General features: G+C 54.4%; 1 protein-coding gene across 1 annotated transcript in view; it reads right to left on the bottom strand.

Annotated features, from left to right (window-relative positions):
• The window catches only part of INSYN1 (inhibitory synaptic factor 1), a 57,534-nt gene extending 50,941 nt beyond the window's left edge, over nt 1-6,593 (bottom strand). Inside the window, exon 1 of the mRNA XM_029065831.2 lies at nt 6,438-6,593. Within this exon, the coding sequence (XP_028921664.1) occupies nt 6,438-6,593 (156 nt within the window). The remainder of the gene's footprint in view (nt 1-6,437) is intronic.
• Between the last annotated feature and the right edge of the window lie 8,740 nt (nt 6,594-15,333).

Genomic DNA, 15,333 nt, shown 5'->3' with positions numbered 1-15,333 from the left:
TTCCCAACATTGCTACAATCCACTCTTTCCTGTCCATCCAAACTGCTACCATGTTAATTCAAGTACTTATCTTACCCATCCTTGACTACTGCATCAGTCTCCTTGCTGACCTTCCTGCCTCCGTCTCTCCCCACAGTCCATACATCACTCAGGCCTGGATAATTTTTCTACAAAAACATTCAGTCCATGTTTCTCCACTCCTTAAGATCCTCCAGTGTTTGCCCATCCACCACTGCATCAAACAAAAGCTCCTTACCATAGGCTTCAAAGTACTTAATCACCTTACCCCCACCTACCTTACCTCCCTGATGTCCTACTGCAACCCAACCCAACCCACACACTTCACTCCTCTAACTCTCGTTTATCTTGCCACCGATCTCTCACCCATGGCCTGCCTCTGGCATGGAGTGCCCTCTTTTATGTCAGACAGACAGTCTCCCCACCTTCCAAAACTCATCTCCTCCCAGAGGCCTTCCCCTACTAAGCCCTCATTTCCTCTTCTCCCTCTCCCTTCTGTGTTTCCCTTGTACTTGGATTTGCACCCTTTATTCATCTCTCCCTCAGCTCCACAGCACATAGGTAGATATCTTTTATTCATATTAATGTCTGTCTCCCCCTCTAGACTGTAAGCTAAATATGGGCAGGGAACTTGCTAATTCTGTTGTATCGTACTCTCCCAAGTGCTTAGTACAGTGCTCTGAACAGAAAAAGTGCCCAATAAATATGTTTGATTGACTGACAGCCTTTCTCCCAAGCCACCTTTCTAGCTGTACCTCCCTCTTGATTTTCCTGTCTCCATGACCTTGCTCCAGCTGTTCCCGTGGCTTGGACCTCCCTCCTGCCCATCAAATGGACGACAGCTCTCCCTACCTTCAAATCCCTTCTAAAATCCTTCCTCCTCAAACAAGCTTTCCATACTTAATCTTCCAGCACCCTGAGCTCTAAGGTCCCTTTATCCAACTCCAGCACAGATCAATTTATGTCCTCCTTAGCAATTCTTGTCTGCTCAATATATTTTGACCCCTTCAGTTGTAAATAGTTTTATGTTTATCTTCCCTGTTAGAGTATAAGCTCCTAGTGGTCAGGAGATGGGTTTCTTTAAAAGTCTGTACTTCAAGCACCTAGCCCGGGGTACTGTTCCAAGTGTGTGCTTAATACTAGCTATGACTACTGTCTCCTACATTTCCCCCACACAGCCTCAATCCATGGCAGCACCTGTTGAAACTGCTTCAGAGAGTGCAAGGCTCCACCTTTTGGTGCTCTGGAGCTCTGAGGGAGAGACACGATAAAGCCCCCAGATACGCTTCTTTCCAGCAAAGTTAAAGAAAACACAGAAACAGCCCCAACTCCCCGTTCATTGTCCTGGGAGCAGAAATAAAGTCTATTGTTTTCTCACTGCAACTATGAAAAACATGGGGATGTTCTACATCCCAAGTCAAAGGCTGTTCCTGGCAGCACAAGTACACGCACACACATACACACACACACACACACACACACACACACACACACACACACAGAGCCAGAAAGCCTGCTTTAACAGAAGGAAATGGCAATTTCTCTGTGGCAAAAATGGGTCCCTAAACTGGAAGCATTACAGCTCCACCTGTCATTACAGCTCCAACTGTCACCAATACTACTTCAGAGGGAACAACATGGCTACCTCCATTTTCCAGATGGGAGGTTGCGACTCAAAGAAGTTAAGTGGCCTGCCCGAGGTCACCCTGCCTGTTGGTAACAAAACTAGGACTAGAGCCTGGGGCTTCCACACCCCAGGCTGGCATCACATAGCACAGCTGCAGAGGAATACTATTGAATGAAAGGAAAGAATCTGGACTTGTCCCTCCAAGGTGCCATAGAGTTCAGACTACTTGCTGTTAGTTCTATCTTTGGATCCATAGAGTTGCACTTAGTGGACAGAGCAGAGGGCTAGGAGTCAGGGGACATGGGCTCTATTCTCAGCTGTCACTGGTCTACTGTATGACCTGTGTGATCTGTAAAATAGAGGTAAGACACGGCCCATATCTCATCTGGCTTTAAATCACCCCCATGTGTTTTCTTCCAGTGCTTTGCCCACAGACTGTGCTTAATACTATCATGACTCATACTACTGTGCTTAACACAGGGTAGAAGCTTTACAGATGCCTTTATTATCAGTAGTAAAGTATTGGCATTGAAAGGACCTAGGTGCAGCTTCCACAAATTCACTTTTCAGGAGCGGCCCTTTCAGGGACTACCCATTCCACCCCACACTACCCTGTGAACCTCAGTGGGCATCCCCCTCTGCACAACCCCTGTGTGTATCCACCCAGCTCCTCGCTGCTCCTGGCATGTTATGGCAAGGAGGAGGAGTTTGGAGAGTCCGGTTTGAGGCTCCAACCTTCGGTGCCTGCCCTCCACTGACAGGCAGCCACCACCGAGCCATTACCACCAGGCAGACACCCGTTACCTTAGCAACCTCCCAAAGATTCAGGCAGGCACATGGCCTGTAGGACTCAGCTCTCCCTGTCACTGCTCAGACTCTATCAAAGCCCAGTGTACACACACACACACACACACACACACACAAAGTGCACGCTCCTGCAACTCTGTTTCCATCAGGTCCTCACTCCTCCCCAGCAGTTTGGTGGTTGTTTCTGTCCCCAGGGTTCTTAAACACACAGAAATTAAAATCATCTTCCCTCTGTACAATCCTTTCCCCCCACCACCTTCCTGTTCCTCTCACCCCTATGCTCTGTTCTCTCCATTTTCCCAGTCTCTTCTCTTGGTGTCCCAGGCGAGCACGGACTTGGAAGTCAGAGTTCATTAGTTCAAATCCCAGCTTTGTCAGCTGTGTGACTTTGGGCAAATCACTTGAATTCTCTGTGCCTCAGTTACCTCATCTGTAAAATGGGGGTTGACTGGGAACACCACATGGGACAACCTGATACCATTATATCTACCCCAGTGCTTAGAACAGTGCTTGGCACATAGTAAGCACTTAACAAATACCATCATTATCATTATTATTATGTATTGCCTTCTCTTGTGTGTTTCTGCTGACCTGGCCTGAGCTTTTGGGTTAAGAGCCTCCTCCTCTGACCCTCCTCCTCCGATATGCAGAGACATCTGATGAGGTTGGAGACCTGAAGTACAAAATTTCCTCTGTCCCATGTGAGATGAAAACCTAGCTGAACCTTGTCCTGGCATACATATGGTCCTACCTAAAGCACAGTCCCAGATCCTAGTATTTCCCAGTTGGGAATCCCTGGAATTCCTCGGCAGGAGTAGAGGAGGGCTGATGAGAAAGGGGGGTTTGGGTCCTGAAGATGCAGATCGGACAGTGCCGTTAGAGACTGGGTGGGCAGAAGAAGGTAAAGACACAAGGGGTGCTAGGGTATAACGTTAAAGGAGAGGAGGAGGGCTGGGGATAGGGTGTGGGTGGCATTAGGGGAGGAAGTGGAAGACAGCTATAATGTAGAAGTAAAGATCCATACACCGTAGGGGTTGAAGGGAGGGCCATCTGAGGGAGGAGATTGAGAGTGGCTCATGCAGCTGGTAAGCAGATGTTGTACTCCCAAACTGTCAGACCCCGGTAGGGCCAGGGACCAGCACTGAGGTGGAGCACTAACTCTGGACATCAGAGGTTAAAGCCTGCGGGCTCCCTGACCTTACCTATCCCTCTTTTCACCCCATTTGTCTCTCCCTCTACTGAGGGGGCTCACTCCAGGGGAAGCTGGAGCGGCCTGGACTGCCACTTGAACAAAGAAAATCCCATTCCAAGCTTCTACTTACTGGCCAGATGAGGGCAGCAGCAGCACCCTCCCCACCCCCTTCCCCTATGTCCCTATTCCTTTTCATACAAAACCACCAAGGACCACCACTACACCGCCAAACCTAAACCAGCTGTGATGGAGAAAGCCCAGGTTGTTGAGATCATATCAGGGGCAGGGCTCACAGACCATCAAGGAAAAAGTCAAATGAGCAGTTGAAACTCACAGTTGGGAATCTGGTCATGAAGAGGGGAGGGACCTTTTGAAATGGACCAGATCACCGAGACCCTGAGAGAGTCAATTCCCTTCTGCAACCAGAGACTACGAGGCCAAGACTCCATGGCCAGTCCCTCGGGCTGAGGCCCTCTAATGCTGGTAGCCCCAGTTGCCCCCGAGAGTCATCCTGCAGGGACTGGTGAAATTCAACTTCTACAGGAAGCCCCTCCACCCCTCTCCAGGACAGATGCTTGTAAGGCCTCTGGTCCCCCTGTACAAACACAAGCTTTCTGGATGCTTTTTTTTTTTAAATGGTATTTGGTAAGTGCATACTATGTGCAAGGCATCGTACTGAGCACTGGGATAGATATGAAATAATCAGGTTGTACAGAGTCCATGTCCTGTGTGGGAATCACAGTCCATATCCCCATTTTACAGATGGGGTAACTGAGGCACAGAGATGCTTGCCTAAGGTCATGCAGCAGATAAGGATCAGAATCCTGGTCTTCTGACTCTCAGGCCTGTGCTCTTTCCAAGAGGGCGTGCTCTTCACTAAGCCATGCTGCTTGTAATCAGTTCCCCCTCATTGTCCTACAGCAGGTGCCCTAAGTCCTCTTGTGCTCAATGACACACAAAGCAAATGGCAGGCAGGCAGGTAGGTAGGCATGCAGACAGGCCCACCCTCCTGCCTTTTGGGAGCCTGGCAAGGTAAGTCCTCAGGGCCCCCAAGATCCTGGCTGACATTCTGTCCCTGGCACCCAAAGCTTGAACAGGCTGAACAGATCTGAGCAGGAACAGCTTTCCCAGCCTGCTTAAACACCCCAGCCTGCTCTCCCCTTCTCACAGGCCGACTCTGCTCTCCCTATTTTCAAAGCCTCCAGCGTTACCTGTTCCAATTTTCCACTTTGGCATCTAGTGATCTAGTCCCCTCCCCCGATTAGGGTAACATTTCTCTATTAGCCCAATCGACACCCGTGGGGGGACAGAGGGCGTGATCCAACCCCCGGGGCCAGAGAGAGCCCAGCCCATCAGTCCTGGTCAATCAACATCTCGGCTGCTCTGGCGAAGGAGTTTAAATTTGCTTAAGACCCACTTGACAAGTCCAAATGTTACCCCATGGACGAATCCAGCCAAATTGCATTGGAGGTGTGTCATGCATTCTGGGCTTCAACACCACCCATGGGGGGGAGAGGGGAACATGTGTACTTCATTACCTTGGTGATGTTGGAAGCAGTAATTAAACTGGGCTCCAGTTAGGCACGCGCATGCATACACACACACACACACACGTACGCACGCACGACTTTTATTCTCCCTCAAGCCAGGCTGAACTGCTGTGACACAGGCAGTCTGAGGAGACAAAACTAATCTTAATTCCTTTGGGGAATCCCCCCTCTCCCTCACCTCCCCCCCGCCCTCCCCCTCGACCTTTTCGCCACAGACCCCTCTTCTGGAAGGAATCTGCTCACCCACACCTCACCAACTAAAACCAAGACACAATCATGGATCACGGGTGGAATTTCCCTCTCCACCCTCCACCTTCCTTTTCCATCCCATCTTCTTTGGGCCTTCCAAGATCACTGGGGGAATTTCCCAGGCAGGTTAGACCAGGGGAAATACCGAGCAAGGAGAGCAAGGTGAGCAAAGTCAAAGAAGAAGCATAGTCACGATTCGGAAAGACAATTCGGGGTCCAAGCCAACCGTGCTGATGGTTAATCCGGCATGCTCTTTCCTTCCCACCCCACCCTGCTGTCAAAGCCCCACTAGGGCTCTTGAGAAACCGCGTAGAAGAACGTGAGGCCGCCAGGCTCTCCGTCTGGTAACAGGGAGCAGGGAGGAGATGGCTCACCTTTGGGATGCCAGCCTCCCTCTCTGGAGCAGGGAGGAGATGGCTCACCTTCGGGCAGGGAAAGAAATAGTATTCAAGAATTCCAGGGCGGGAAGGGGCCTCAAGAGGCCATCGGGTGGGATCCCCTGCCTTCCAAGGGGGCATTCCCCTAAAACAAGGCAAGCAATTCAAGGCAAAACTCTCCCAGGCTTCCCTTGTTGACGAAATGGGTCTCTGCAAGAGTTCATTCACCTCCCGGGGCGGAGGAGGAGGGAGGGAGATTATTCCCGGAAGGTCACTCCCTGGTCTCCAGGCAGCCGTCTGCATCTTTGATCCATTCCGCAGCCCGCCCTTAAGCGCCCCAGCATCGATCTGGGGGCGAGGCGGGGTGGCAAAAGTGAGAACCCATTACTGGGCAGGGACTGTCTCTGTTGCCGAATTGTCCATTCCAAGCGCTTAGTACAGTGCTCTGCACATAGTCAGCGCTCAATAATTACTATTGGATGAATGAATGAGAAGCCGGGAGCCGGAGAGGCCGATCCCAACGGGCCCTGCGGACCAGGGAGTTTGCTGGGGATGCTCCACCCAAGACCGCGCTCTCCTCCTCCTCGCTCCCCGCTCTCCCCGGCCCCGGGGCTTACCTCTCTCAGCTCCTTGGCCACCTCCTTCAGCTCCTGCAAGATGCCTTCCAACTGCCCGATCACCATCTTCATCCGGCTCCGGATGCGCTCCCTCTCGCCGCCGCCGCCGCCGGGGTTGTCACTGGGCTGCCGGTCCTGTGAGCCCCGGGCGAGCATGCTTCACAGTGCGCCTGGGGCCCCGGCGGCGGCGGGCGAAGCAGCGGCCCTGTCCATGCCTCTCTTCCCCAGCCCCACGCTGCTGCCGCCTCGGAGCCCCTCTTGGCCGGGGAGATCTCCACATTTTAACGCCCCCCACCCGCACCCCCCTGCCCCAAGCCACCACGCCTCACCGCCCTGGTTCCCTCCCCTGCCTCTCCCCCCCTCCCTTGCCTCTCCCCTCCTCCCCTTCCCCTCGCCCTCCCTCCTCCTGCTGCTGCCTGGGGAGGGGCGGGAGGGTCTGTTTGGCAGGTGCGTGTGGACCTGTCCGGGGGGCAGAGGGGAGCGCAGAGAGAGGAGAGGGGCCCGGGGGAGGGAAGGGGTGGACAGAGATGCAGCTGCTGCTCTCTGGGACGAGGTAGGATGGGGAGGGGAGAAGGGATCAGGGCCTGTCAGGAGGGTGGCAGCTGAAGGAGTCGAAGTTCTCCTCCAGATAATAATAATAATGGTGTTAAGCGCTTAACTACGTGCCAGGCACTGTACTGAGCGCTGGGGTGGATACAGGCCGATCGGGTTGGACACAGTCCCTGTCCCACGTGGGGCTCACAGTCTCCATCCCCATTTTACTGATGAGGTCACCGAGGCCCAGAGAAGTGAAGTGACTTGCCCAAGGTCACAGAGCAGACCGTTGGAGGAGCCGGGATTAGAACCCATGACCTTCTGACTCCCAGGCCCGTGCTCTAGGTCCAGACTCCCAAACTCCGGAGGGATCCCCCGGGGGCTGGGGTCGGCGTCCGTTCCTTCAGCCGCGACGGCCGAGAGCGACCGGCCGCCGGTCCGGAGGAAGCGGGGCGGGACAGCCGTCGGATGGGGCGAGCGGGACTTAATTGGGGACAGATTCCAGGGCCCCGGGCCGGCCGGCCTGCGGGGCGAGGCCGCCCCGGGACGCTGAAAACACTCGTCCGATCCCCACGGAGAGTGCTAGGGGCCTGGGAGGGAGGACCAAGGGGAGCCCTCCGGAGGCGACGCGGGCTGACCCCGAGATGTGGATCTTCTCGCTGAGGAGACCGGGGGTCCGGACGGGCGGGCGGGGCCCGGGCAGCCTCCTGCAAAGAGAACGAGCCGGACATCAGCCTTCAAAGCCTGGGCCCAAGCCTCCTTCCTCGACCCGCAAACTCCCTGCCCGCACCCCTGGGGGCAGGAGGTCTTTCCTGGGTCAGGACCGGCCCCCGCTGCGGCTCAGGCCTGGACTCCCGAAGGATCGTGGAGAGAGTATGGCGGGGGTGGGGTGGGATGGGGAGGGAATCCCGGCCTCCCGTCCTTCACCCTGGGTGACCTCCCTCCACACTTCCTCCCTGCCCGAGCAGCGTCCTGGCATTTGGGGACCCTCTCCCCTCAGGCCCCAGAGACACCAGGAATTCCCTCCTTTTCTCCCAAGTGTCGGTCGGTCTCTGGGCTTGTGTGTGAGTGTATGTGTGAGTGTATGTGTGAGTGTGAGTGTATGTGTGAGTGTGTCTCTCCGCCCTCCTCTGAGCGCCCCCCAGCCCCCCGCACACACGTCTGGCCTTCAGCTGGACTCACCGGCCGAGAGCGGGGCGCGGGCGGCCGAAGGGCCGGGGGGTGCCGCCGTGGGCCGTGCCGGCGCCGTCGGGGAGGGGGCTCTGTCGTCCCCCTCCTGTCGCGATCCCCCAGGGCCCCGAGCCGGCGACGACAGAGGAGGGCACCGGCTGAGGCCTGGAGGGCTGGGGTCCGGGGGATGGGGGGTCAGCAGCCCGGCCGGGCAGGGCTGTCTGTCACTCCGGCCCTCGGGCCGGCCCCTGCGGAGTCCGACAGGTCCAGGGAGCGGCGGTCAGCATCTTGCGGGGCTGGCGGAGCGGTGTGGGCCGGCGGGGTCCTCCCGAATGGACAGAGTGTGTATGGGGGGAGGGTCGTCTAGAGTCCAGGGGGTCCTCCGCCCCTGCCCCACGACCCCAGGGCCGGGCCGGCCAGCGTCCGATTCCCGGTGCCGCTCGGAGCAAGAGCGGAGGGTCGAGGCGACGGACGGACGGACAGATGGACGGACGGATGGGCGGGCGGACCGATGGACGGGCTGACGGACAGAAGGAAGTCTCGGGCGGTGAGTCGAGGCCGGGCTCAGCGGCCCCGGAGGGAGGGCGAGGCCCCCGCCAGGCGGCCCCGCGTTGGCACGGAGGGCGGCCGCAGAGCCGGACAGGGGGGACGGTCCACAGGTGACCCCGGCGTGGGCGGGCCACCGATCCTCCCCCTCCTCATCCTCCGCCCCGCCGGGAGGAGACGGAAAGAAGATGTCGGGCCGCGGGGCGGGATCGCAAGCGCGGTTCACGGGCCGGGCCGGCCGGGCTCCGGGCTTGGCCGGAGCGGGCAGCGGCCGGTCCTCTGGCCAAGGGGCGGGAGGGCCGCGAAGGCGTCTGGGCAGCCGGTGACCGGCGGGGACCCCCGAGCCTCCAGCCCCGCCGCTGGGGCCCCGGACCCCGGACCCCGGACCCCGCACTCCGCTCCGGCCAGCCGCAGCCTCCTTCCCCCGCCGGGAGGGTGGGCGCGGGACGGGACCCGCCGCCCCCGGAGCCCCGCAGCCCCGCAGCTCCCTCCCCCCGCCGCGGGTGGGCGGGAGGACCCGAGCGGGGGAGCGAGGGAAGGGGTGGGGGGTGGGGGGCTTTCTCCTTAGCGCCGCGGCGCTGGCCGGTCCTTCCCGCAGCGCGGCCCCGCCGGTTCCCGCTCCGTGTCCCGCGGCTCCCGGCTCCCACCTGCCAGGGGCGTCCTGGCGTTGCGGGGCCGGGGAGACCCTGGGGGAGTCGCCCCCGATCCTGGCCGGGGCCCGGCCGTTCGGCGGCCCCGCTGCCCCGGGCCCCCGGAGGCCGCGGACCCCTCTTGCGGGACTGCACGGGGGGCGATGCGCGGGAGCGGGCGGGAGGCGGCTGGCGACAGCGGAGGACTGGACGCCCCGAGCGGTGGCTGGGCTTAAAGGACGCCCAGCTTGTGCTGTGTCAGAAAAGGGGGCCGCACTGCGAGGAGCAGGATGCATTTAAAGTGACAGCCACCATTTCCTCCGGGCTCCGGCTGGGGGGCGGGGGGGCGCCGGGGTCCCTGGGCCACCCGGGCCACCGCGCCTCTGCAGGGACCGGCCCGGGCGCCCGGACCGGTGGGAGGTCCCGTTCGGCCGAGGGCGCCTTCCACCCGACTCGGAACCCCGACCGGGCTCCGGACCGGCCTCGGACCCGGCACCGGACCAGAACCGGACTCTGGAATTGGAGGGAGATCCACCCTCCCCCCTCTCGACCTCTGCTGGACCCTTCGGAGTCCCAGAGCCCTTCGCCGGGCAGGGGCTTCCAGGGGTCATCCCCCTGCCTCCGAGCGGGACCTGGCCCAAGCCGCCCCAGGCCAGGGGCTGGGGGAGGAGGCGTGTGGGAGTGGGGGGGCGATCAGTGAGCCTATCTTTTTCGAGGTTCCCGGTCTTCTTGAGGGTCTCTCCTCAAGGTCCAGAAGTCCTTCCTCTCATCTCAAATCCCTTAAAAAATTGTATTTATTGAACACTTACTGTGTGCAGAGCACTGAACTAAGCACTTGGGAGAGTACAATATAGTAATACGCAAATTCCTTGATCTCGTTTAGACTGTGAGCCCGTTACTGGGCAGGGATTGTCTCTATCTGTTGCCGATTTGTGCATTCCAAGCGCTTAGTACAGTGCTCTGCACATAGTAAGAGCTCAATAAATACTATTGAATGAATGAATTTCACTCAAGTCTCCCTTGCTGCAGGTTCAGAACCGTGCTGAGGTTCCCTGGTTTGGGTGTCCGAGCCGAAGGAGACTAGCTCTTTTAGGACCGTGCATGCCTATCTTCCCTGAGGGCTGAGTAAAGTTGATGCGCTGCTCAGAGGAGAGCACAGCCCCAAGCCTCAGGGGCAGTGGCCCTGCCTCTCCCAGATGAGGATGGAGCCCCACGGACAGATGCAAGAGAGGAGGGATGGGATTGCAGGAAACATCTCTCGTGTTAGCTCCAGCTCCATTCCTCCCCGTCTCCCCCTCCCCAACCCAATGCCCCATCAGGTGCACTCTGTTGTATTCTGCCTCTTTTTTCTTTATGGTATTCGTTAAGCGCGTACTATGTGCCAGGCACTGTACTGAGCTCTGGGGTAGATAAAAGCTAATTGGGTTGGACACAGTCCATGTCTCACCTGGGGCTCACAATCTTAATCCTCCTTTTAGTCATTCATTTCATTCATTCAATCGTATTTATTGAGTGTTTACTATGTGCAGAGCACTGTACTAAGCGCTTGGTAAGTACAACTCAGCATCAGAAAGAGAAAATACCTGCCCACAACGGGTTCACAGTCTAGAAGGGGGGATACAGACATCAAAACAAGTAAATAGGCATCAATCAATAGCATCAATATAAATACACAGAATTTTAGATATATATCAATATATATATATATATATATACATAAGAACAAGTAAACTGGAATTAATATAATTAAATAGAATTGTAAATATTACATATATCTCAAGTGTTGTGGAGCAGGGAGGAGGGTAGAGCAAAGGGAGCGAATCGGGACGATGGGGAGGGGAGGGAGAGCTGAGGAAAAGGGGGACTTAGTCTGGGAAGGCATCCTGGAAAAGGTGACCCTTCAGTAAGACTGAATGCGGGAAGTGTAACAAATGAGGTAACTGAGACATAGAGAAGTTAAGTGACTTTTCCAAGTTCCACAGCTGATATGTGACAGCTGGGATTAGAAACCAGGTCCTCTGACTCCTAGGGCCAGGGCTCTTTCCAGTTAAGTCACATAGCTTCTCGATCATCTTCCATTTATTATCTTCTTCTTCCATTTTTTTTCCTGCCTGGACCAGCCCCATCTTCCACCAGGGGAGAGATGGAAGGATGGCTTGGGGGTTGACCTAGGGTTGTACATGCTTAGGGAAAAAACCAGGAAAAAGGCATTGTAGCTTCAAGTCCAATGAAACCCCTGAAGGAAGAGAGGATAACGCATGCTCTTCCCTCCACTCTCCACCCCTCAGCCCTTATGTATATATGTCTATATCTATAATTCTATTTATTTACACTGATGCCTGTTTACTTGTATTGATGTCTGTATCCCCATTCTAGACTGTAAGCCCACTGTGGGCAGGTATTGTCTCTCTTTATTGCTGTATTGTACTTTTCGAGCATTTAGTACAATGCTCTGTACACATTAGGCATTCAATAAATACGATTGAATAATGAACGAATGAATACCTCAGTGGATAGAGCATGAGCCTGGGAGTGAGAAGGACCTGGCTTCTAACCCCAGCCCTTTGACTTGTCTGCTGTGAGATCTTGGGCAAGCCACTTCACCTCTCTGCACCTCAGTTACCTCATCAGTATAATGGAGATTAAGGCTGTGAACCCCATGTGGGACATGGACTGTAGCTTGCATCTACCCCAGAGCTTAGTACAGTGCCCGTGCTTAGTACAGTGCCTGGCATGTAGTAAGCTCTTAACAAAGGGGAAAAAAAAAGCCCCAGGTGCAACTCCTCCATTGTAGCCACAAATGTAGCTAATGCAGCAGTGTGCTGTGCAAATTCATTCAATCGTATTTATTGAGCGCTTACTATGTGCAGAGCACTGTACTAAGCGCTTGGAATGTACAAATCGGCAACAGTTAGAGACAGTCCCTGCCCACTGATGGGCTTACACTCTAATCGACGGGCTTACAGTCTAATCGATGAGGTCCTCCACTTCCTACAATAACCTGCCCACCTCCTGGGGTTTAGGATCCCATATTAGGGTTTTATCTGGAGGTTAATGATATTCATAAAGCACTTGTTCTGTGTCAGATACTGTTCTGAGCACTGGCATAGATACAAGTTTATCAGGTTGGATGAAGTCCCTGTCCTACATGGGGCTCATGGTCCAAGTAGGAGGATTTTATTCCCATTTTACTGATAAGGAAACTGAGGCACAGAGAAGTTGCCCATCAATCTGTCAATCATATTTATTGAGTGTTTACTGTGTGCAAAGTACAGTACTAAGCTGTGGGAGAGTACAATATAATAATAAACAGACACATTCCCTGCCTACAGTGAGCTTACAGTCTAGTAGGGGAGACGGACAGGACTATAAATATATTAGAGATATGTTGTGTGACTTGCCCAAGGTCACAAGACAGACACATGGAAAAGCCAGGATTAGAACCCAGGTCCTCTGACTCCCAAGCCCATGCTCTTTCCACTGGGCCAAGTTGCTTCTCCCTAGGCCATTTTGCAGATAAGGGAATTGAGGCCCAAAGAAGTTATGTGCTACACTGCAGCCGATTGGCTGAACCGGGATTAAAACACAGATCTCCTGACTTCCAGAACTGTGATCTTTCCAGTAGGCCATGAAAGTGTTTAGAGACATCCAGGGGTCCATCTCCTCTCACCTATACCTCCACTGGGTCCAGCCTGTTCAGGCCAGAATAGTTCCCTAGTGGTGGGCCAATGAGGGTGCTGGAGGAAGGACTTGAATCCTGCTCTGAGGGGAATCCCGGGTCTCTCCAAGCTGAGCAGAAGAGAATGTACCATCTTCCTGCCCACTGTCCAGAGGGGGCCACATGGCACATGTAAATATCAGTAATTCATTTATTTATGTCAATGCCTCCCCCCTTGACTGTAAGCTCCTTATGGTCAGGGAAGCTTCTTGTGAGTTTGTTATATTGCACTCTCCTAAGCACTTAGTACAGTGCTCTGCACACACTAATCCCTCAATAAATATGATTGATGGACCCAATAACATAATAATAACAACAATAATTAGGGTATTTGTTAAGCACTTACTATGTCTTAAGCGCTGGGATAGACTAGAGGTAATCAGGTTGGACACAGTCCCTGTCCCACGCGGGGCTCACAGACTCAATCTTCATGTGACAGATGAGGTCACTGAGGCCCAGAGAAGTGAAATGACTTGCCCCAGGTCACACAGCAGATAAGTGGCAGAGCCAGGATTAACCTATGACCTCTGCCTCCCAAGCCCGTGATCTTGTCACCAGGCCATGCGTGTGTGCACTGTGGGACCTGAACTCCCTCCCGGACAGCAGCAGGGGTGTATGTAGATGTGTGATTGTCTTGTGCTTACCACAGGACTCCCCAGCCATGCTTCTTGCTAGGAGATTTGCCTCCAGTGCTGCAAGAGGATCGGGACCATTCACAGCCCAAGCTTAGTCCTGCTTGGCCTAGCCCCATCTATGCAGGACTCTCCATTCCATAACCAGGTCCAAGGGGTAGTACTCTACGGCGCAACTATCCATAATTCATCCATCTTCTCAGGGGGTATCATGGGGTATGCTTCCCTATTAAGCCATCTTCTCAGGGCTGTATCATGGGGTATGCTTCCCTATTGCAATTTGAAATAAAAATTGCAATTGCAATTTGTTGGGGTCTGTTCCAGGACCAGCCCAAACAGCATGGCCCATCCAGACTTGATGGTGGTGAGAGATAACTGGCCAGGGTTGGGAGAAAGCATGCTCGATCCTGCTGTGCTTGGATCAGGCTTTCAGCAGAGACAGAGCTGAGGCTAGAGCCAGAACAGTGACGAGGGGCCACTACAATGATTGGAAAGTGGTAGGGAGGACAGGAGAGGTTGTAGGGGGGAGGGGGGAGAACTGAGTGTGGGCCTCTCTGCTTTGGATGAGAGCAACACAGAATCAGGAATGGATAGAAAGGGGAGGGGTGCTCTGACCCGAAACCACCTTCTCTGCCCCCTCCCTGCCTGCACCTTCCTTCTTCCTTTGTTTCCCAGAAAATGAAGCCTAGCTACATCTGGCATCTTTGCTCTGGTACTTGAAGGGTGAGTAGAAGAACAGCATAGCCTAGTGACTAGAGCACAGGCCTAGAACTCAGAAGGACTTGGAGAAGCAGCATAACTCAGTGGAAAGAGCATGGGCTTAGGAGTCAGAGATCAAGGGTTCAAATCCCAGCTCTGCCACTTGGCAGCTCTGTGACTGTGGGCAAGTCACTTAACTTCTCTGTGCCGCAGTTACCTCATCTGTAAAATGGGAATTAAGACTGTGAGCCTCACATGGGACAACCTGATTACCTTGTATCTACCCCAGAGCTTAGAACATTGCTCTGCACAAAGTAAGCACTTAACAAATACTAACATTATTATTATTATTGCCACTTGTCTGCTGTATGACCTTTGGCAAATCACTTAATTTCTCTGTGCTTCAGTTACCTCATCTGTAAAATGGGGATTAAGACAGTGAGCCATATGTAGGACAGGGACTGTGTCCAACCCGATTTACTTGTATTCACTCCAGGGCTTGGAAGAGTGCTTGGCAAATAATAAGTGTTCAACAAATACCATTAAGAAAGGGAAAAAAAGTTGGAGCTTCAAGTCACTTAGATGGATGCAGGGTGAGCAAGGAATTATCTTCCCTATAGTGATTGGACATAGTATTAGGGCTTTCACATTCAGGGCTACATCATCCATTAGTGCAGGATCATTACCAATTGTGGTCTTTCAGGAGGTGGGGGTTATGCCTGTTCAAGGGAGTAAAGCAGGATGGGAAATTCCTGTCTGGCCCAGAGTATTTAGGGGGCTTGTAGATTGGTTAGTGTGTAGTTAGTCTCTGGCATGCATGAGCAGGAAGTGGGTGCTGCAGGAAAGATTCATGTTAGAGTTTGTGATGTGGGAAACAAGCTTAAGTGAGACAAGACACAATTAAGGGCAAATTGATTGCACCTGCTGGCATCCAGCTGCATGGGGAAATCTCTGGGCCCTTGCTGATC

This window comes from Ornithorhynchus anatinus, chromosome 5 (assembly GCF_004115215.2).
Source record: "Ornithorhynchus anatinus isolate Pmale09 chromosome 5, mOrnAna1.pri.v4, whole genome shotgun sequence".
Taxonomy (NCBI): Eukaryota; Metazoa; Chordata; class Mammalia; order Monotremata; family Ornithorhynchidae; genus Ornithorhynchus; species Ornithorhynchus anatinus.
The sequence above is the reverse complement of the archived record's forward strand: the minus strand, read 5'-3'. Positions and strand labels throughout refer to the sequence as shown.